This window comes from Sapajus apella, unplaced genomic scaffold, assembly GCF_009761245.1.
Source record: "Sapajus apella isolate SASKATOON/1434 unplaced genomic scaffold, GSC_monkey_1.0 scaffold33, whole genome shotgun sequence".
Classification (NCBI taxonomy): Eukaryota; Metazoa; Chordata; class Mammalia; order Primates; family Cebidae; genus Sapajus; species Sapajus apella.
In genome coordinates, this window is record NW_022436973.1 from 7,502,398 (window position 1) to 7,526,549 (window position 24,152).

At 42.6% G+C, this 24,152-nt stretch overlaps 1 protein-coding gene and 1 non-coding gene across 9 annotated transcripts in view; one reads left to right on the forward strand and one right to left on the reverse strand.

Moving 5' to 3' along the window:
* PHF20 (PHD finger protein 20) overlaps positions 1 to 24,152 on the reverse strand; it is a 167,523-nt gene that overhangs the window by 126,427 nt on the left and 16,944 nt on the right. For 3 of the 8 annotated variants that reach the window (XM_032295092.1, XM_032295087.1, XM_032295093.1), the window contains one exon: positions 12,667 to 12,781. In XM_032295092.1, coding sequence (XP_032150983.1) covers positions 12,667 to 12,749 — 83 coding nt within the window. In that variant the 5' untranslated portion in view covers positions 12,750 to 12,781. Of the gene's footprint in view, positions 1 to 3,838; positions 3,934 to 12,666; positions 12,782 to 16,091; positions 16,120 to 17,221; positions 17,245 to 20,801; positions 20,824 to 24,152 lie in introns of those variants that run through there. The other 5 variants (XM_032295091.1, XM_032295094.1, XM_032295088.1 and 2 more) reach the window with 4 other exon arrangements.
* On the forward strand, positions 10,425 to 10,526 carry LOC116563079. The gene has a single exon (XR_004274214.1). It is a non-coding gene; the product is annotated as a U6 spliceosomal RNA (small nuclear RNA).

Consider the following 24,152-nt stretch of genomic DNA (forward strand, 5'->3'; position numbering starts at 1 on the left):
GAGACGTGGTTTCACCATGTTGACCAGGATGGTCTCGATCTCTTGACCTCGTGATCCACCCGCCTCGGCCTCCCAAAGTGCTGGGATTACAGGCGTGAGCCACTGCACCCGGTCTATTTTTTTTTTTTTTTAATTGCATTTTAGGTTTTGGTGTACATGTGAAGAACATGCAAGACTGTTGCATAGGTACACACATGGCAGTGTGGTTTGCTAATTTTTATATTTTTTTGTAGAGACAGGGTTTTGTCATGTTGCCCCAGACTGTTCTTGAACTCCTGAGGTCAAAGCAATCTGCCCACCTTGGTGTCCCAAAGTGTCAGGATTACAGGTGTGGGCCACTGTTACTAGCCCAAAAAATAATTTAAATGTAGAAATAAAATTGGACTATAGAAGTATTAAAAAAAAAAGAAGAACTGCCGGGCGCGGTGGCTCAAGCCTGTAATCCCAGCACTTTGGGAGGCCGAGGCGGGTGGATCACGAGGTCAAGAGATCGAGACCATCCTGGTCAACATGGTGAAACCCCGTCTCTACTAAAAATACAAAAAATTAGCTGGGCATGGTGGCGCGTGCCTGTAATCCCAGCTACTCAGGAGGCTGAGGCAGGAGAATTGCCTGAACCCAGGAGGCGGAGGTTGCGGTGAGCCGAGATCGCGCCATTGCACTCCAGCCTGGGTAACAAGAGCAAAAACTCCGTCTCAAAAAAAAAAAAAAAAAAGAAAGAACTGTTAGTTCATATAACAGATTTTAAAAAAAAACTCATTTAATTTCGGATTAAGTTTATGACATAAATCAAATACAATTTATCCTGAGTAAGATATACATTTTTCAAATGTCAAAAAAACCTTAAACTCCAGTCAGTATATTTGTTAATAGTAATACTGACACTGTAACTTTGAAACTATTTTGCATATAACACAGAATAAGGCACATAGGTTAAAGTATGATTAGGAACAAAGATTTTCCATAGAAAACACAGACAAAAATTAAAATCTAAATCTAAATTCCTGGCCGGGTGCAGTGGCTCATGCCTGTAATCCTAGCACTTTGGGAGGCCAAGGTGAGCAGATCATTTGAGGTCAGGAGTTCAACACAGGCCTGACCAACATGGTGAAACGCTGCCTCTACTAAAAATACAAAAATTAGCCAGGCGTGGTGGTGGGTGCCTGTAATCCCAGCTCCCAGGAGGCTGAGGCAGAAGAATGCTTGAACCCCCCTGGAGATGGAGGTTGCTGTGAGCTGAGATCCCATTCCTGCACTCCAGTCTGGGTGATTGAGCAGGACTCCACGTCAAAAATAAATACATAAATTCCTTTTGTCAATTATAGCTCAATAAATCTGGAAGGGGAATGTATATATATTTCCAAAATGTTTTTTGTTTGTTTGTTTTTTTGAGACAGAGTCTTACTGCGTTAACCCAGGCTGGAGTACAGTGGTACAATCTTGGCTCACTGCAACTTCTGCCTCCTGGGCTCAAGTGATCCTCTCACCTAGGCCTCCTGAGTAACTAGCTAGAATTATATGCACATGCCACCATGTCCAGCTAATTTTTTGCAATTTTAGTAGAGACAGGGTTTCACCATATTGGCCAGGCTGGTCTCGAACTCTTGACCTCAAGGGGTCTGCTCGCCTTAGCCTCTCAAATTGCTGGGATTACAGGCGTGAGTCACCATGGCCAGTCATATTTTAAGTTTTATTTAGCATAGTTATACCATGCATATTCTATTTGTTAGTTCTTTTTGTTTCATTCATTCATTCATTCATTCATTATTTGGGGAGAAGGTTTGGGGGAACAGGGTCTCTCTCTGTTGCCGAGGCTGGAGTGCAGTGGCACAATCTCGGCTCACTGTGACCTCAGCCTCCTTGGGTTCAAGCGATTCTCCTGCCTCAGCCTCCTGAGTAGCTGGAATTATAGGCACCTGCCATGACGCCTGGCTAGTTTTCATCATGTTGGCCAGTATGGTCTCAAACTCCTGACCTCAGGTGATCCACACACCTTGGCCTCTCAAAGTGCTGGGATTACAGGCGTGAGCTACCATGCATCGTCTATTTATTTATTTTTGAGACAGTGTCTCACTCTGTTGCACAGGCCTTATATTTCCAATTTAAATCTAACATTTTAGGCTGGGAGCAGTGGTTCATGCCTGTAATCCCAGCACTTTGAGAGGCCAAGGCAGGCAGATCACTTGAGGTCAGGAGTTCAACACCAGCCTGGCCAACAGGGTGAAACCCCGTCTCTACTGAAAATACAAAATTAGCCAGGCATGGTGACACGTGCCTGTAGTCCTAGCTACTTGGGAGGCTGAGATAGGAGAATTGCTTGAACTCGGGAGGCAGAGGTTGCAGTGAGCCATTGATAGCACTACTGCACTCTAGCCTGGGAGACAGAGCAAGACATTTGTCTCAAAAAATAAATAAATAAATTGGAAATATCATGTGAACTCACAATTTTTCAAAAAATATACTTCTTAGCTCCATCCACTAAAAGGTTAAGACAATGACATCCTAGCAGCAATAAACACACCCAGTGCCCAAAAATTTGTTTTTTTAACCAATGTTTTATTTTATTTATTTATTTTATTTAGAAATAGATAGAGGGCCAGGCATGGTGGCTCACGCTTGTAATCCGAGTACTTTGGGAGGCCGAAGCAGGTGGATCACGAGGTCAGGAGTTCAAGACTAGCCTGGCCAACACAGTGAAACCCCATCTCTACTAAAATTACAAAAAAATAGCTGGGCATGGCAGCAGGCACCTATAATCCCAGCTACTTGGGAGGCTGAGGCAGGAGAATCACTTAAACCTGGAAGGTGGAGGCTGCAGTGAGCCGAGATCACGCCACTGCATTCTAGCCTGGGTGACAGAGCCAGACTCTGTCTCAAAAAAAAAAAAAAAAGAAAGAAAGAAAGAAATAGAGAGATGGAGTCTCATTCTTATCACCCAAGCAGTGGTGTGATTATAGCTAACTGCAGCTTCAACCTCAGCAGTCAATTTATTTTATTATTTTTTTTTCTTGAGACAGATTCTCACACTGTCTCTCAGGCTAGAGTGCAATGGCGCAGTTTCGGCTCTGCAGCCTCCGCCTCCGGGGTTCAAGTGATTCTTTTGCCTCAGCCTCCTGAGTAGCTGGGACTAAAAGCGCGTGCCACCACACCTGGCTAATTTTTGTGTTTTTCATTGAGATGTGGTTTCACTATGTTGGCCAGGCTGGTCTCAAACTCCTGACCTCGTGATCCGCCTGCCTCAGCCTCCCAAAGTGCTGGAATTACAGGTGTGAGCCACCGTGCCCCGCTCACATGTCAATTTCTAAATACCCTTTTCCAATTAAAGAAACCAAGCCTTGTATAACTGTCTGAGTCCAAGGTCTGGGATAGAAAAAGTAGAAGGTAAGTTTGGGGTTTCTAATACTGCCGGAAAACAAAAATATGCTAAGGGACTAACATGAATGTGTCAAAAGAACAAAGGAGCTAGTTTAAACAACCTCCCACTGGCCAAATTTGGGATAATTCTAGCAAAAATAATAACAATGAATGGAACAGACTACACCTCCACATTGAATAATCTTATTCCTTAATGCACTTTAAAATAATAAAAATAAAAGCTCTTCTTACAGAAGAAGATCAGCTAATAAAACAGAATGACAAAACTAGAAAATTACCATTTTTCCATCTCCAGTGTAATAACTAATTCAGGTAAGGATTATCAATGGAGGCTAAATTATTAGGTAAATGGTGTGGGACGATAATAGGATATTGACAGGTAACAAAAGTATCCCCACAGATTATTTACTACTTGCACAAGGAAAAATATACCTTTATAATGGTGAGAGATGGAAGTCATTACCTTATCCAAGTGATACACGGAACAGTGGGACGACCTAGCTTTATGTGTCCCCCGATGTGATGCAATATGAAACACGGCATTACCACTGAAACACTCTGCAAAAAAAATGTTTAATCTGAAGTCTAGACCTCATTTCCAGTTTACAGGAAATAGAAGAGAATACAAGGAACAAGTTAAACTCAGCATGATAAAAACCATGTGACCAAACCAGAATGTGGGACATTCCACAAAACAACTGTTCAGAACTCTTAAAAATTAAATAAACGATGCTGTGAAGGGGAAAAAACTGGGAAGGGAGAAAGATTACCATGTAATCAAAACAATCAAAAAGACATAAAAACAAAAATGTAACATGGATCCTGTCTGGAAAAACACTATAAGGGACATTTTTGGAAGAACAAGAATATCTGAATATCTCTGGATATTATATAGTATACAATTATTGCTAAATTAAATAAGTATATAAAGCAAATGCGCTAACAACTAGTGAATACAGGTGGAATGTATAAAGTTCCCCCAACTTTTTATTATCTTAGAAAATTTTCTCAATAAAAAGCTGGGACTTAGTTACTTTAGGGTCAAAAATAAGAACAAATAATTCAAGGATTCAGAGGTAAAAAGTCACAAGGAAATAAGCAACTAAAAAGTGAACCCTGGCAGGGCATGGTGGCTCACACCTGCAATCCCAACACTTTGGGAGGCCAAGGTGGGCAGATCACTTGAGGTCAAAAGACCAAGACTATCCTGGCCAACATGGTAAAACCCCTCTCTACTAAAAATACAAAAATTAGCTGGGGGTGATGGTGCACGCTGTAGTTCCAGCTAATTGAGAGGCTGAGGCAGGAGAATCGCTTGCACCTGGGAAGCAGAATTTGCAGTGAGATGAGATCTCGCCACTGCACTTGAGCCTGCACTAGACAGAGAGAGACTATGTCTCAAAAAAAAAAAAAAGGAGGGGGGGACCCTAATTCCCACACATTTAATTTTCATGAACTGAAAATACACACATATACACACACACACAGAGACACAGACACACACACAAAATATGGCTCTCCATTGAAGCAATGCTACCTACTATAATGTAAACAAATCACTTATCAGGGTGAAAACATAACCCCTTTCAGTCTAGAGATAATAAAACAAACTCTCCATTATTCTTGGCAAAGCATTCAAAGTCAAAGATTTTAGCAAAAAATTAAATGTCCAGTACTCTGGATTAGGAAATCAGGTGAACATTATTAGAACGCATTTTTCAGTGTTATTTTTCAGTGTTTTTTTTTTGTTGTTGTTGTTAAATTTAGGACTCAGGAACATTCAGATACTCTGGAGAAATTTGGTTATTACAAAAATGCTATGAACACAGTCTACCTTGATTCAAATCCTAGTCCCACCACTGTGTAACCTTGGGCAAATAACTTCATCTCTCTGAGCCTCCTTTTTCATACAGCTAAAATAAGGCTCATAACAGCACCCACGTGAGGGTGCTCCCCCACCTAAAGTCGGGTAGTCTCCCTCTCATGTGGCAGGGTCCGTCTCAAAAACAAAAAGAAAGTGTTCCAGAAAATAATGGAAAAAACCAACATCCTCATGTTCTAAGACTAGTATAATAATGCTACACTAAAACTGAAAACAGAGAGCACAAGAAGAGATCAAAAACCAAAAGCATAATGAACATGAATATCAAAATCTCAAATAAAAAATTAGTAAACTAAATCTAATAATTTATTATATAAATGACCTAATAGGCTTATCCAGGAATTGTTCAACATTACAAAATCTGTTAATGTCGTATGCCATACAAACAGATAAAAGGGGAAGCAAAAGAAAAGTAAAAGAAAGATTAAAGGGGAAAATACACATGGTCAATTAATTAGATGCCCAGAAAGCATTAAATTCAATATTACTCAGGCACTGAAAAAAAAAAAACAAACTTCCAGCAAACAAGGAATTGACAGGAACTTCTCTAATCTGATTAAACACATCTACCATGATCCTATGATAAACATCATACTGAATGGTGACATCTCAGATGTGTTCCTGTTAATATCCAACAACAAACTATGGCAGGCATTATCATCACTACCATTCAACATCATGCTGCTAAGATCCTGGTCCACGACCATGGGAGGGAAAAAGTGAAAGAAAGAAAGAAAGAAAAAAAGCCAGGAAGGAAGAAAGGAAAAGAAATGAGAAGCAGAGGACTGGAAAAGAAGAGGCAAAATAGTTGTTTGCAGATATATGATGGTCTATATAGAAAATCCAAAAGAACCATTAAGATGAATATGAAAATGGAGAAAGGTTTCTGTGTAAGACCAGCATATAAAACTCACTAGCAATAAAGCCTCATGTACCCATTACACATGGCCGCTTTTGCTTCCTGTCTTCCCACCCTTTCCCCTTCATATCATCTCCTTTTTCTTCCTACTGCCTATATAATCCCAGAATCTTCATATTATCTTGAAGCAAATCACAACATATCATTATATTCATAAATGTCAGTATATAATCTCTAAGAAATGAGAACTCTTAATAAAACAAAACTACAGTTATCATTTCCACATCTAAAATGTTAACAATGATTCTTTAATATCAAATAACCAATCAATGTTCAAACTTCCAACAATCTCATAAATGTCATAAATCTTTTTTAAGCAGTCCGTTTTTGTTTTCAAACTATATAAAATCCACATGTTGAATTTAGTTAACAACAATATTCCTTCATACCAGCAATAACCAAAGAGAAACATAGAGAAACCCTGTCTCTACTAAAATACAAAAAAATTAGCTGGGCGTGGTGAGGCACACCTGTAGTCCCAGCTACTCAGGAGGCTGAGGCCCTGAGGCCAGGGAATCGCTTGAACCTGTGGGGCGAAGGATGCCTTGAGCCAAGATCGTGCCATTGCACTACAGCCTAGGCAACAGATCAAGACTCCACCTCAAAAAGAAAGAAGAAAAAGAAAGAAAAAGAAAGAAAGAAAGAAAGAAAGAAAGGAGGGAGGGAGGGAGGGAGGGAGGGAGGGAGGGAGGGAGGGAGGAAGGAAGGAAGGAAGGAAGGAAGGAAGGAAGGAAGGAAGGAAGGAAGATCCAGGCGGGGCGCGGTGGCTCACGCCTGTAATCCCAGCACTTTGGGAGGTCCAGGTGGACAGATCACAAGGTCAGGAGGTCGAAGCCATCCTGGCCAACACGGTGAAATCCCATCTCTACTAAAATCTTTTTTTTTTTTAATTAGCTGTGCATGATGTCGCACGCTTGTAGTCCCAGCTATTCCAGAGGCTAAGGCAGGGGCATCGCTTGAAAACAGGAGGCAGAGGTTGCAGTGAGCCGAGATCATGCCGCTGCACTCCAGTCTGGGAAACAGAGAGAGACTCCGTCTGAGGAAAAAAGATCCAGCCGGGCACAGTGGCTCAAGCCTATTATCGCAGCACTTTCAGAGGCCGAGGTGGGCGGATCACCTGAGGTCAGGAGTTCAACACCAGCCTGGACAACAGGACAAAACCCGATCTCTACTAAAAACTACAACAATAGGTGGGCGTGGTGGTGGGCGCCTATAATCCCAGCTACTCCGGAGGCTTAGGCAGGGAGTACTGCTTGAACCTTGGAGGTGGAGGTTGCAGTGAGCCGAGATCGCGACACCGCACTCCAGCGAGGGTGACAGAGCAAGATTCCATCTCAAAAAAAAAAAAAAAAAGACCAGGCACAGTGGCTCATGCCTGTAATCCCAGCACTTTAGGAGACCGAGGCGGGAGGATCACAAGGTCAGGAGTTCGAGACCAGCCTGGCCAACATGATGAAAATACAAAAATAAAAAATTAGCCAGGTGTGGTGGTGGGCACCTATAATCCCAGCTATTCTCGAGGCTGAGGTAGAAGAATCGCTTGAACCCAGGAGCTGGAGGTTGCAGTGAGCTGAGATCCATTGTACTCCAACCTGGGACACAAGAGCAAGATTCTGTCTCAAATTTAAAAAAAAAAAAAAAAAATCCATTCATAGAAGCAATAAAAACTAGACGGTACTTACGAATAAAACTAATAGATGATAAGCAAAATCTTCATAGAGGTTATAAAACATAACTAAAGTTCATAAAGTAAAACATGAATAAGTACAAAGATATATTTTCATGAACAAAAATTTTTTATCATTAAGATACCAATTCAATACAATTTATTTCAAAACTCCAAAAACACTTTCCAAGAAACTCAACAATAATGCCAAAATTCACATTGAAAAGTAAAGGTCTAAGAATACAACAAGTAAAATAAAACCTGTCTTACCAGATATCAGCAGTTCTGTTAAAGCAATATTAATTAAATAATGTGCTATTATAAGCACAGGAGTAAACACGAATTGATGGAATAAACAGCTGAGAACAGGCCTATGTAAATAGGAGACTTAATACATAGAAGTGGTATTGCAGGTCAGTGGGGAAAGGATGGACTATACTAAACATTATATTGGGGCAACTGGTTATTTACTGGGTACAAAAAATAATAGATACAAGTTCATATCATACATAAAACGAATTCCAGGTGGATTAAAGACCTAAATATACGCTGGGCATTTGGCTCATGCTTCTAATCCCAGCACTTTGGAAGGCCGAGGCAGGTGGATCACTTGAGGTCAGGAGTTCAAGGCCTGCCTGGCCAACATAGTAAAACCTCATCTCTACTAAAAATACAAAAAACCAGCCTAGCATGATGGAATGTGCTGTTAGTCCCGGCTACTTGGAAGACTGAGGTAAGAGGATCACCTGAGCCCACAAGTCAAGGCTGCAATGAGTTGTAACTACACCACTACACTCCAGCCTGGGCACAGAGTGAAACACTGTCAAAAAAAAAAAAAAAAAAAGAATAGAAAACACTACCAGAGTATAATACATGTATTAAAGTTAAATACTATTTCATAAAATTTGTGTTTCAGTTCAATTTATATAGGTCACATATGGTGACTCATGCCTGTAACCCCAGCATTTTGGGAGGCCAAAGCAGGGGGATTACCTGAGCCCAGGAATTCAAAACCAGCCTTGGCAACATAGTGAGACCTAATCTCTACTAAAAATTTAAAAATTAATCAGGGGTAATGGCACGTGCCTGTGGTCCCAGTTGAAGCAGAAGGACTGCTTAAGCTCAGGGAGGTAGGTAGAGGCTGCAGTGAGCCATGTTCCCACCACTGCACTCCAACCTGAGCAACGGAGTGAGATCTTGTCTCAAAAAATAAAAATAGAGCCGGGCGCGGTGGCTCAAGCCTGTAATCCCAGCACTTTGGGAGGCTGAGGCGGGTGGATCATGAGGTCAAGAGATCGAGACCATCCTGGTCAACATGGTGAAACCACGTCTCTACTAAAAATACAAAAAATTAGCTGGGCATGGTGGTGCGTGCCTGTAATCCCAGCTACTCAGGAGGCTGAGGCAGGAGAATTGCCTGAACCCAGGAGGCGGAGGTTGCGGTGAGCCGAGATCGCGCCATTGCACTCCAGCCTGGGTAACAAGAGCGAAACTCCGTCTCAAAAAAAAAATAAAAATAAAAATAAAAATAGGCCAGGCGCAGTGGCTGAGGCCTATGTCCCAGCACTTTGGGAGGCCAAGCTGGGTAGATCACCCGAAGTCAGGAGTTCAAGACCAGCCTGGCCAAAAAACCCCAGCTTTACTTAAACTACAAAAAAAAATTAGCCAGGCATGGTGTCTCACAACTGTAATCCCAACTACTCAAGAGGCTGAGGCATAAAAATCACTTGAACCTGGGAGGCAGAGGTTGCAGAGAGCCAAGATCACGCCCCAGCAAGCCAGCCTGGGTGACAAAGTGAGCCACCATCTCAAAAAACTAAAACTAAAAATAGATGTTTATATGTATATGGGTGAGTACCACACTGGATTTTTTTTTTTTTTTTTTTTTGAGACAGAGTCTTGCTCTGTCGCCCAGGCTGGAGTGCAGTGGTGTGATCTTGGCTCACTGCAACCTCTGCCTCTCAGGTTCAAGTGATTCTCCTGCCTCAGCCTCCTGAGTATCTGGGATTACAGGCATGAGCCACCACACCCAGCAACATTGGATTTAAAATACATTTCTTACTGGAGGTTGCAGTCAAAAACGTTTAAAAGCCACTGCCCAAGTAAGAGTGTTTCGTATGTGCACAAAGAGACATTCACAGCAGCGCTGTGTCTCAGGTAAAAAACTGGAATCTAAGAATACATTTAAAATAAAAGATACAATAATAAATAAAAAATAAATAAACAGGCCGGGCGTGGTGGCTCACATCTATACTTCTGTATAAAACTCTATACAGAAGTTAAGATCTAGTCCCAGCTACATGGAGGGCTGAGGCAGGAGGATCACATGAGCCCAGGAGTTGGAGGCCGCAGTGAACTATGATTGTGCCTTTACCCTCTAGCCTGAGCAACAGAGTAAGACGCTATCTTAAAGGGGGCGGGGGGGGGGGGGTTGGGAGAATATTGTATGTAACAATATGGGTAAATCACAGAAACATACTGAACATAAAAAACAAAGACACAGAAAAGAAACAAGTTATATGATACTACTTATATAATTGGTTTTAACTTTTTTCTTTTTCCTTCCCTCTCCCAACATTCTCAAAGATACTACTTATAAAAAAGGAATTGGAACGATACAGAGGAGATTAGCATGGCCCCTGTGCAAGGATGACATGCAAATTTGTGAAGCGTTCCATATTTTTTTTATTAAAAAAAAAAAAGGTTTAAAACACCCAAAGTAATTGTATTACTAATGGATACACATATGCATAAAGTATTAAACACATGAACATAAAATACTGAAACCAAAAAAGGAACCAATTATAGATAATACAAATAGCCCAAAAGCAGGCTGGGCACAGTGACTCATGCCTGTAATACCAGCACTTTGGGAGGCCAAGGCAGGCAGATCACTTGAGGTCACAAGTTCCAGACCAGCCTGGCCAACATGGTGAAACCCCATCTCTACTAAAAATACAAAAAATTGGCCAGGTGTGGTGGCAGGTGCCTGTAATCCCAGCTATTAGGGAGGCTAAGGCAGGAGAATGGCTTGAACCTGGGAGGCAGAGGCTGCTGTGAGCCGAGATCACACCGCTGCATTCCAGCCAGGACAAAAAAGACTTTTGTCTCACAAAAACAAAAAAAATAGCCCAAAACAACTGTGTTGAAAGTGTACCTAATTGTTTCTGTTTTTTCAAGACAGAGTCTAGCTCAGTCAACCAGGCTGGAGTGCAGTGGCATGATCTCAGCTCACTGCAGCCTCTACCTCCCAGGTTCAAGTGATTCTCCTGCCTCAGCCTCTTGAGTAGCTGGGACTATAGGCACATGCCACCATGCCTGGCTAATTTTTATATTTTTAGTAGAGACAGGGTTTCACTATGTTGATTAGGTTGGTCTTGAAGTCCTGACCTCGTTATCCACCTGCCCTGGCCTCCCATAGTGCTGGGATTACAGGCATGAGCCACTGAGCCCAGCCAACAAGTATACCTAATTATTTTTCTTTTTTTTTGAGAGGAAGTCTCACTCTTGTCCCCCAGGCTGGAGTGTAATGGTGCAATCTCAGCTCACTGCATCCTTCACCTCCTAGGTTCAAGCAATTCTCCTGTCTCAGTCTCCCAAGTAGAGCTGGGATTACAGGTGCGTGCCACCTCACTCGGCTAATTAGACAGGGTTTCCCAGGTTGGCCACACTGGTCTCGAACTCCTGACCTGAGGTGATCCACCTGCCTCAGCCTCCCAAAGTGCTGGAGTGGTGGGATTACAGGTGTGAGCCACCGTGCCTGGCCAAGTGTACCTAATTCTAATAGCAAAGACAGTTTTCTGTACCAACTGCTTCTCTGCCTCTCTTCTCCTGTCTTTAGATTCCTATACCCGAAGAGCTGGTCAAATTGTCTATTTTGAAATAATCTCACAAAGTGTTAAACTCTTCCTTCTTTAACTCAAAAAGGAATTAGCCAGATGTGGTGGCACACATCTGCAATACAAGCTACCCAGAAGGCTGAGGCACGAGAATCACCTGAAGCCAGGAGGCAGAGGATGCAATGAGCAGACATCACGCCACTGCACTCCTGCCTGGATAACAGAGAAAGACTGTTTAAAAAAAAAAAAAAAAAACAACTATTAACAGGCACAAGTTCTGAAAACCCCAACCCTCACCTTGAGCACTAACAAATAACCAAATTCCAGAATGCCCTCAATCACAATGATCACTTCATAGTCTTTAAGGTCTTTCCCTACATAGTCTATGATTTGATTCTCAGAATAACCCTAATGAGGTCAATATTACCAATACCCACATTTACAGATAAGCCAATGCACAAAGCAGCTAATTATCAGCCAGAGGTCACAAGTCAATGACACAGTTGGGACCGTAACCCTTCAGCTTCTGAACCTAATCACCCTGACAATGTGCCCTTATGTGATCACTATATTTCAACATACAACATCACGCCCAGAAAACAGGATGAGGTGTTCACAACACGTGAGCTGCTTCACTATTTCATCCCTGATCTTTCTCTCTTTTTTTCAGACAGGCAGCCAAGAGGGAGAGAGCTGCCACTATTAACTCTTCCCTACCTCTTCCCTTCCCTGTAGCCATTCATGCTTCTTTTTCCCAGAACTCCTTCAAATGAACAGGCAAAAAGGGGAAACAAGTATGAACAAAGGACAGTCACCATGACACCGGGAATCCCTGCACCACAGAGAAAAGACTGGGGTTTCCTCCCATCTTACAAGAGTCAGGGAGTAGGAAAACACCACCAAAAAAGCCTAAGCTATCACTCTATCAGTGCTGGCAAAAGTCCTTTACTGAAGGGCTTTAATTAACAGAAAAATATAAAAGTACCAGTTTTTTAAACGGTCCCGGGCTTCCAACTGGGCTCCCACTTCAAAGCTGATTCCTCGTCTGTTAGGTGGATGCTTTGTCATTTTCAGTCATCAACGGGGCTGCCTTTATTCTCCTGAAAAAGCCAATTAAATATTTATGAAACTTAGGCAAAGTCTGCCCAGAGTGTAGCATCATTCACTACACATAAAAAACAAACAGGCATTATTCAAAACACAAAGCTCCATGAAACCCTGTTGGTGCCCTCATTCTAACTCAGGTGTGCTTTCCACTGGTTCCTACTCCTCCATTGTGTAGCATCCTGTGGTTTCTGGAACTGAGAAGACCCTCCCTCAACACTGCTTACTGAAGACTCACCAACAAGGGCCACCCCTCAGAACTACAAAAAGACAACTACTTTCACAGTTAAATTCAGTCACCTGCTGATGCATTATTCAACAAATATTTGCTCAGTGACTATTTAAGGAAACAGTCAAGACCAAAAGAGACACAGTTCCTGCCCTCAAGAACCCTTCAGTCTACCGGGGAAACACAAAAATTTAGCCAGTAAACTGATAAATAAAATAACTGCAAACTGTAATTGCAATGAAATTTAAGAGTTACAAAGGAAGCAAACAAATGTCAGGCACGGTTGTGTATGCCTATAGTCCCAGCTACTTGGAAGGCTGAGCCAGGAGGATTCCTTGAGCTCAGGAGTTTGAGACCAGTCTGGGAAACATAGCGAGCCCTTGTCTCTTTTTTATTTTTTATTTTTAGTTTTCAAGGCTACTGAAAATCAAGAGCCCTCGTCTCTTTAAAAAATTAAAAACGAAGTAAACAAAAGCTGAGATACTAATACTTGGTCCTACTTTTGGAAGGATGGACAAGGTCTGTTTATACTTTGTTTTTTGAGACAATTTCACTCTGTCACCCAGGCTGAAGTGCAATGACACGATCTCAGCTCACTGCATCCTCCGCCTTCTGGGTTCAAGCAATTCTGGAGCCTAAGCCTCCTGAGTAGATGGGACTACAGGCGCCCACCACCACACCCAGCTAATTTTTTTTTCTTTTTAATTTTTCCAATTAAACATCTCAGGAATTTTTTTATTTTTAATAGAGTCAGGGTTTCACCATGTGGACCAGACTGGTCTGAAACTCCTAACCTCAAGTGATCCGTCCACTTCAGCCTCCCAAAGTGCTGGTATTACAGGGGTGAGCCACTGCGCCTGGCCTTGTTTATACTTTCTTTGATCTATGTATATTTCCTATTTCTTTTTTTGTTTGTTTGTTTTTTGAGAAGAAGTCTTGCTCTTGTCACCCAGGCTGTAGTGCAATGGTGCAATCTCAGCTCACTGCAACCTCCGCCTCTCAGGTTCAAGCAATTCTCTTGCCTCAGCCTCCGGAGCAGCTGGGATTATAGGTGCGTGCCACCACATCCAGCTATAATTCCTAATTTTTTTTTTAAGACAGTTTCATTTTTGTTGCCCAGGCTGTAGCATGATGGCACAATCTCAGCTCACTGCAACCTCCGCCTCCTGGGTTCAAGCGTTTCTCCTGCCTCAGCCTCCCACGTAGCTGGGATTACAGGCATGCGCCACCATGTCCAGCTAATTTTGTATTTTTAGTAGAGACAGGATTTCTCCATGTTGGTCAGGCTGGTCTTGAACTCCTGACCTCAAATGATCTGCCCCCCTCAGCCTCCCAAAGATTACAGGCTTTGTAAGTGTTGGGATTACAGGCATGAGCCACATACCCAGCCTATTTCCTACTTCTTGAGTCCATTCTGACCATTTGTATTTTTCTACACGTTTTATCCAGATTTTCTATTTTTTTAATCATAGAACAATAAAAGAATACAAAACATTCTCATTTAACTCCTTTCATTGCCTTTGAATCTTAAGTCACAATTTGAATCTCTCCTTTCTCAGTCCTATCTTGCTTTCTTGTGCTGTAATGAATACAATTTATCTTTATGATCAAAACCAAACTATAAAGCTAATTTCCTTTTGAGGGAAAAAAAAAAAGGTGTATTGGATTAGGCCATTTACAAGAAAAGTGGCTCCCATAAAAGAACACGTCCAGCCAGGTGCAGTGGCTCAGGCCTGTAATCTCAACACTTTGGGAGGCCCAAGTGGGCGGATCACAAGGTCAGGAGTTCGAGACCAACCTGGCCAACACGGTGAAACCCCATCTCTACTAAAAATACAAAAATTAGCCAGGCACAGTGGCAGATGCCTGTAATCCCAGCTACTCAGGAGGCTGAGGAAGAAGAATTGCTTGAACCCGAGAGGTGGAGGTTGCAGTGAACTGAGATCAGACCACTGCACTCCAGCCTGGGTAACAGAGCAAGACTCTGTCTTGAGGGGGAAAAAAGAACACTTCTTGGCATCACTGAGGTAATTCATCTAAAGTGTCCTAAATGCAATCAGAGGAGCTAGTGCTGGTTCTGATAGACATGTAGCCTCTCTGGGCTCTAAGGGCACTTGAGGTTACCTCCCTACAGCAGACTAACCCCAGCCTAACTCCTTCCTCCCACTAAACTTTGGACTTTTAAAAATTTGTTTTTAGACAGGGTCTCATTCTGTTGCCCAGGCTGGAGTACAGTGGCACTATCATACATAGCTCACTGCAGCCTCAAACTCCTGGGCTCTAGTGATCCTCCTGCCTCATTCTCGCGAGTAGCTGGAACCACAGGTGTGCATCAGCACATCCAGTTGTTTTTTGTTTTCAGAGACAGGATCTACGTTGACTAGGCTAGTCTCAAACTCGTGGGCTCAAGCAGTCCTCCCACCTGGGCCTACCAAAGTGCTGGGATTATGGGATTATAGGCATGAGCCACTGCACCTGGCCCTAAACTTTGGATCTTCACAGCCTACACTGCCCAAGCAACGCCAGAGCACTGCCAGAGCAACGCCAGCTTCTTACCACAAATACTTTCTTTGCAATAAATGAATGTGACAAAAAATCATAGAAGTGAGTACTCATATCTAATGTGCAATAGCAGCATATTTTATAAATAATTTGCTTGCCATATATAAATACCTAAAAAGGCAGGATGCAAAATTGTACCACATGGATCTCACATTAAAAGTCATACACAGTCAGATGAGGTGGCTCATGTCTACAATCCTGGCTACTGAAGAGACTGAGGTGGGAGGATCGCTTGAGCACAGGAGGTTGAGACTGCAGTGAGCTATGATTGTGCCACTATATTCCAGCCTGAGTGACAGAGCAAGAACCTGTCTCTTAAAAAAAAAGAAAAAAAAAAAAAAAAAGAAAGAAAAAAGAAAAAAGGAATGCCAGGCACTGTGGCTCACCCCTGTAATCCCAGCACTTTGGGAAGCTGAGGTGGGCAGATCATGAGGTCAAGAGACACCATCCTGGCCAACATGGTGAAACCCCATCTCTACTAAAAACAAAAATTAGCCAGGGGTGGTGGTACACACCTGTAGTCCCAGCTACTCGGGAGGCTAAGTCAGGGGAATCACTTTAACTCGAGACAGAGGTTGCAGTAAGCTGAGATCACGTCATTGACTCTAGCCTGGGCAACAAGAACAAAACTCTACCTTGTCTCAAAAAAAGAAAAAAGAAAGAAAAGAAAATAGAAACTCACACAATTTTTTTCTTTTTTAAGACAAGGTCTTGCTTGCTCTGTCGCTCAGGCTGGACTGCAGTGGTGCAAACCTGGATCACTGTAAGCTTAACCTACTGGGCTCATGTGATCCTCCCTACTCAGCCTCCCAAGTACCTGGGACTATAGGTGCAAGCCACCACACCCAGTTAATTTTTTCTTTGGCAGAGACAGGGTCTTGCTATGTTTGTCCAGGCTGGTATCAAACTCCCAGGTTCAAGTGATCCTCCTGACTCAGTCTCCCAAAATGCTGGGATTAGAGGCATGGGCCATGGCACCTAGCCACTAATTCTTTTTTTAAAGACTGGAAGAATATAATAAATTGGGCCGGGCGCGGTGGCTCAAGCCTGTAATCCCAGCACTTCGGGAGGCCGAGGCAGGTGGATCAAGAGGTCAAGAGATCGAGACCATCCTGATCAACACGGTGAAATCCCGTCTCTACTAAAAATACAAAAAATTAGCTGGGCATGGTGGCACATGCCTGTAATCCCAGCTACTCAGGAGGCTGAGGCAGGAGAATTGCCTGAACCCAGGAGGCGGAGGTTGCGGTGAGCCGAGATCGCGCCATTGCACTCCAGCCTGGGTAACAAGAGCGAAACTCCGTCCCAAAAAAATAAATAAATAAATAAATAAATAAATAAATAATAAGTTATAGGTATTAGTGATTGTTCCTTTCTTCTTAAATAATTTCCTAAATTTTATAGTTTTTCATAATGAAAATCATTTTTAAGTGTATAATGTGAAGAATTATACATTTGAAGGCAAATAAGCTATCCATTAAACAACTCATTCCAGGCTGGGTGCGGTGGCTCACACCTATAATACCAGCACTTTGGGAGGCCAAGGTGGACAGATCACGAGGTCAAAGATCAAGACCATCCTGGCCAACATGGTGAAGCCCTGTCTCTACTAAAAATACAAAAAGCTGGGCACGGTGGCACGCACCTGTAGTCCCAGCTACTCGGGAGGCTGAGGCAGGAGAATCACTTGAACCCTGGAGGCTGAGGTTTCAGTGAGCCAAGATTGTGCCACTGCACTGCAGCCTGGCGACAGAGGGAGCCTCTGTCTCAAAAAAAAAAACCATTCCGAAGGGCTAATGTTGGGAAACACATAAAGGAAAGCAAACTGAGGCAGAAACGGTTGACAGCTGTAATTAAGGAAGCTGAAACCTAATAAACTGAAAAGCTGTGTTGGCAAGAGTGTTCTAAATATTTGGACCCTAGGAAAGGAAATGTCAGAGGCTTAACTGGCTTTACCAAACATTCTCTAAGAAAATGAGATATTGGCCAGGCACAGTGGCTCACGCCTGTAATCCTAGCACTTTGGGAGGCCGAGGTGGGTGGATCACCAGAGGTCAGGAGTTCAAGACCAGCCTGGCCATCATGGTGAAACCCCATCTTTAAAAAAAAAAAAAAGAAAGAAAGAAAGAAAGAAAATGAGATATCAAATCTGACATATACATGATATACATGGCCAGGGGTGGTAGCTCACGCCTGTAATCCCAGCACTTTGGGAGGCCAAACCAGGCAGATCACTTGTGGTCAGGAGTTTCAAACCAGCCTCGCCAACATGGTAAAATCCTGTCTCTACTAAAAAAACCCATGAAAGTTAGCCAGGTGTGATGGTGCTCGCCTATAATCTCAGCTACTCAGGAGACTGAGGCATAAGAATGGCTTGAACCCAGGAGCCGGAGGTTGCAGTGAGCCAAGATTTGTGCCACTGCACTCCTGCCTGGGCAACAGAGCTAGACTCTGACTCAAAAAAAAAAAAAAAAAAAAGTACATATAGGCATAATTCAATCAGTAGAAAAGTCTTCATTTTGGCTTGCCTAAAATATCATGTCAAATTGTCTTGTTCTCTGACTTCATTCATGCCAAGTAATATTGTGATTATTAATTTCCCCTCCCAGATTACATGAAAAGGTGATGACTGACGAGAAATGGATGGAACTTAACACTCACTGAGCTGCTATTATTTGTCAGGTTCTATGCAGGCTGACAGCCTTCTTTTACCAAAATAATGTAATTTAATGTAATGGGGTTAAATGCTTGGCCTTGAATCCCCAGCTCTACTCATCATTAGCTGAATGAATTTATGTAAATTATTTAACCCCTTATTAGCTGAATGAATTTGTGTAAATTATTTTCCTCTCTGTAAAATGGGGATCATGATGATAATAATATCTAACTCCAAGCAGTAGATGTAAGGATTAAATGAGATCCATTTAAAGAGCTCAGGGCTGGCACAAAGTAAGAACCAGACAGTTAGTAGCTATTAGTAACTATGTTATCACAAATGAGGAAATTAGCTCTAAAGTAAACTTGGTTAAAGTTCAGGTGCTAAGTGACAGGCCCCAGAACAAAAGCCCAGGTCTACCTGACTTCTGAATTAATTCTTTCTACCACACTACTTTCCCCCAGGCACCCCAGGAGGCCTTCCATTAAAACGCAGGAGTGAGAGAGCGAGGCAGAGAATGAATGAAGATGAGCAAATTATTCCCAAAAGCTCAAGAAAACCAATTCCTCTTGAGGCTGAATCCTCAGAATTCTTGCTACTCATGAACTAAACCTGTTTCATTATAACTCTGACCCACCTGTTTGACGTTTCACTCTCTGGTATCACACAGAACATAAAACTAATCTGGCTTTCCCATCCCATTACAATTTCCCCTCCACCCCTCCGAGGTGGCAGAGTTTGTTTTTAAATTCACATTAATTCAGCCAACAAACCAATAACAAGTACTATCAGTAAGTCATTATGCTGCAAACGCTGAAAATGAGAAATCCAACTCAGTCCCAGCTCTAGCCCACCCAGCGAGACAAACACAAGCATGAGAAGAGATGAATGAGCTCTAGCAAATGGTAAGGGGAGGGGCACAGGGGAAATCATCTGAAAGTATCTATTTAATTTGACAACATCTACTAAAGAATAAAACAGAATTCAGTACAGAAGCAGAAATTTCAAAAAATTACATAAGTATTACATTTTTACTTTCATTTAGTTTTAAACACAATTTTTCTGAAGATGCAATAGGGCTAAGATTCTGTAGCTTTTAACTTTTCTTCAAGGCCTTAGCTTTTCTTCCAAAAATCTCCAGCTTCCAGAAAAAGAGGAAAAGGGAACAAGTTCGATATGGATATAGAGAGAATTTAAAAAACTGATGCAATCTGTATTCACATAGGATTCCATTTTAAAAGACTTTGGCCAGATTTCAAATTACTCCTTTACATTCAAATTTCCCTACAATGGGAACTCCCAGCTACACAGGAGACACAGGGCCTAGTTTATTTCCTTAAATACAGTATTCAGTCAATGGCCCCCACCATCAATGATAATGAAAGCTTTAAATGCACACTGTGCAGCACGGTTTAAAGGGCACTTTCACAAATGACAAACTGGGAGAAAATAACTGCAACCCATATGACAAAGAGCTAGCTTCCATTATTAAGAAAGAGTGCACACAAAACAAGGACAAATGGCCAGGCACAGTGACTCACGCCTGTAATCCTAGCACTTCGGGAGACCAAGGCAGGCGGATCACGAGGTCAGGAGATTGAGACCTTCTTGGCTAACACAGTGAAACCCTGTCGCTATTAAAAATATAATAAATTAGCCGAGTGTGGTGGCAGGAGCCTGTAATCCCAGCTACCTGGGAGGCTGAGGCAGGAGAATCACTAGAATTTTTTTTTTTTTTTTTTTTTTGAGATGGAATCTCGCTCTGTCACCGAGGCTAGAGTGCAATGGCATGATCTTGGCTCACTGCAACCTCTGCCTCCTGGGTTCAAGCAATTCTCCCACCTCAGCCGCCCTGGTAGTTGGGATTACAGGCACCTGCCACCACTACAGGATAATTTTATATTTTAGTAGAGTCAGGGTTTTGTCACGTTGGTCAGGCTGGTCTTGAACTCCTGATCTCAGGTGATCTGCCCACCTTGGCCTCCCAAAGTGCTGGGATTACACACAGGCTTGAGCCACCATGCCCGACTACAATTTACTTTAAAATGAGCAAACTGTAAGATCTGGCAGATTTGGAGGTCGAGTACAGATACCAAGGTCTAATAAACATGTGATATTATATACACATTACCTCACCCAAATTAAAGAAAATGCAAATTAAAATAACAAATTTTCACTTCTCAAATCGGCAAAAATTTAAAGATAGTGTTAGCAAGGATGAGAAGAAAAGACCATGCTCAAATGCTTCTACCAAAAGCATAAGCTAGAAAAGCTTCCTAGAGGCGATTTGGCATCACCTACAAAAACATACTCTCTGCCCAACAATCCCATGGCCAGTAACTTATAATAAAGACATACCTTCAAAGCCTACCAAATTATCTATAACAAAAATCAATAGAGCTTTGCATTTCTGCAACAAAATGTACAGTGGCTCACGCCTATAATCCCAGCACTTTGGGAGGCCTAGGTGGGCGGAGCATGAGGTCAGGAAATCAAGACCATCCTGGCCAACATGGTGAAACCCTCTCTCTACCAAAAACAAAAAGTTAGACAGGGCTGTGGTGCACACCTGTAGTCCCAGCTACTCAGGAAGCTAAGGCAGGGGAATCGCTTTAACCCAAGACAGAGGTTGCAGTGAGCTGAGATCATGCCACCGCACTCAGACCTGGGCAATAGGGCGAGACTCCGTCTCAAAAAAAAAAGGAGGACGTGTATCTCAGCCACTTGGGAAGCTAAGGTGGGAGGATCACTTGAGTCCAGGAGACTGAGGCTGCAGTAAGCTACAATCATGCCACTACAGCTATTAAAAGGAATGATGGCCGGCCGCGGTGGCTCAAGCTTGTAATCCCAGCACTTCGGGAGGCCGAGGTGGATGGATCACGAGGTCAAGAGATCGAGACCATCCTGGTCAACATGGTGAAACCCCGTCTCTACTAAAAATACAAAAAATTAGCTGGGCATGGTGGCGCGTGCCTGTAATCCCAGCTACTCAGGAGGCTGAGGCAGGAGAATTGCCTGAACCCGGGAGACGGAGGTTGCGGTGAGCCGAGATCGCGCCATTGCACTCCAGCCGGGGTAACAAGAGCGAAACTCCATCTCAAAAAAAAAAAAAAAAAAAGGAATGATGGGCCAGCACTCTGGGAGGCTGAGGCGGGTAGATTGCTTGAGCTCAGGAGTTTGAGATCAGCCTGAACAAAACAGTGAAAGACCATCTCTAAAAAAATACAAAAAAAATTAGCCGGGCATGGTAGTGCGTGTCTGTAGTCCCAACTACTTGGGAGGCTGAGGTAGGAGGATGGTTTGAGCCTAGGAGACAGAGGTCACAGTGAGCCAAGACTGTACCACAACACTCTAGCCTGGGTAAGACAGCCAGACCCTGTCTAAAAAAAAAAAAAAAGAAAGAAAAAGAAAAAAAAGCCAGGGATGATAGCTCACGCCTGTAATCCCAGTACTTTGGGAGGCCGAAGTGAGTGGATCACCTGAGGTCAGGTGTTCAAGACAAGCCTGGCCAACATGATGAAACCCTGTTGTCTCTACTAAAAATAAAAGAGTTAGCCGGGCGTGGTGGCAGGCACCTGTAATCACAGCTACTCAGGAGGCTGAGGCAGTAGAACTGCTTGAACCCAGGAGGCATAGGTTGCAGTGAGCAGAGATCGTGCCACTGTACTATAGCCTGGGCAAAAGAGCAAGACTCCATCTCAAAAAAAAAAAGAAAAAAAAAAACAAAACCACCAAAGAAGTAATTGTCATCAGGAATTATCTAACGCTAAGATTTTATTTTATTCTGGTGGTAAGATTTTGATTTGGGGTTGCTTCTTTATGTTTCTTCATTTTTTTTTTCTTTTTAATTAAAAAAAGTATAAGACTTACACTATTTTACTGGATCTTCACAACTGCATGATATAATTAGGACTAATGTAATGCTACCACGGTACAGAAGTAACATTAAGTTATAGGGAGGAAACTGACATGCAGAGGTGCTAGCCACTTTCAAGGTCCTTCAAGGCAGAAGAAACCCCTCTTATCAAAAGTAAGAGGATGTCCATAGAAGTAGACAAAGTACTTCTCAAAGGCCCTTCCTCTTTCTCTGACCAAAGTGGTTGCTATGCTTATATTCATGTCTTTGGATATAAACAAAACATAAATACAGGAAGATAAAGCAATGTTGTGTCAGAATTATCACACCATTATGTAACAAGCAGAAATACTTAATTTTTCAGAAAAGACAAAACCTAACACTGGTCCAGCTGTGGGGAAACAGGTACACTAGAACACCGGCGGAGGTCCTGACCATGGTCATCTTTTTATACCTCAATCTAGACGGAAAGAACAAGCTGTGGAACTGCTTATACTCTTGGACTCAGCCATTTCAAGCTCAAGAATACAGACCAGGATAAAAATAAATCATTTGTGAAAATGAGAAAAACCAATAGCTCTTTACATTAGATTTTGGAGAAACTGGATACAGTTCATCCATTAAAAAACAAGAATACTGGCCGGGCGTGGTGGCTCAAGCCTGTAATCCCAGCACTTTGGGAGGCCAAGGCGGGTGGATCACGAGGTCAAGAGATCGAGACCATCCTGGTCAACATGGTGAAACCCCGTCTCTACTAAAAACTACAAAAATTTATCTGGGCATGGTGGCACATGCCTGTAATCCCAGCTACTTAGGAGGCTGAGGCAGGAGAATTGCCTGAACCCAGGAGGCGGAGGTTGCGGTGAGCCGAGATCGCGCCCTTGCACTCCAGCCTGGGTAACGTGAGTGAAACTCCGTCTCAAAAAAAATAAAAAATAAAAAATACCGAGAATATTTAATCAAAATTAAATGTAGTAGGGCTGTATTATATACTCAACAGATATCTCATAAATTAAATAAAGAATGCTATCAAGCTACTACTATTATAAAGATGTAAACTAACCTCACAAAAAGAGAGTAGAGGTAAAATAGCCTTATGCAAACTAATGAGACCCACATAAAAACAATTTATGATATTAATTAACCTTACATATATTAATTTAATCCTTACAAAAATCACAGAAGTACTATATTAATCCCCATTGTAAAGCTGAGGAACACAGAAAGTTAAGGACACCCATATAGTAAGGAGCTGAGTCAGCATTTGAACTTAGCCCAGTGACTCCTGAGTTCAGATTCTTATCCCAAATTTATGTATAAGCTACATCCTTGAGCTCTCTTTCTTCACTTATGATATGGGGATAATGGCCCCTATTGTGGGTTTTATTAGAATTAGATGAGAAAGGTCTGTAAAACCTGTATTAAAATGTCTAACACAAAGCAGGTACTCAGCTGGGCACAGTGGCTCACACCTGTAATCCCAGAACTTTGGGAGGATGAAGTAAGCAGATCACTAGAGGTCAGGAGTTCAAGACCAGCCTGGCCAACATGGTGAAACCCTGTCTCTACTAAAAAAATACAAAAATTAGACAGGCATCATGGCACATAATATAATCTCAGCTACTTGGGAGAAGCAGGAGAATCGCTTGAACACAGGAGACGAAGGTTGCAGTGAGCCGAGATGGCACCGCTGGACTCCAGCCTGCGCATCAGAGTGAGACTCATCTCAAAAAAAACAAAAAAACAGCGGCCAGGTGCGATGCCTCACGCCTGTAATCCCAGCATTTTGGGAGGCCAAGGCAGGTGGATCATGAGGTCAAGAGATTGAGACCATCCTGGCCAACATAGTGAAACCCTGTCTCTGCTAAAATACAAAAAAAAAATTAGCTGGGCATGGTGGCGTGCGCCTGTAGTCCCAGCTACTCTAGAGGCTGAGGCAGAATTGCTTGAATCCTGGAAGCGGAGGTTGCAGTGAGCTGAGATCGTGCCACTGCACTCCAATCTGGCGCCTGGCAACAGAGCAAGACTGTGTCTCAAAAAAAAAAAAAAAAAAAAAAAAAAAAG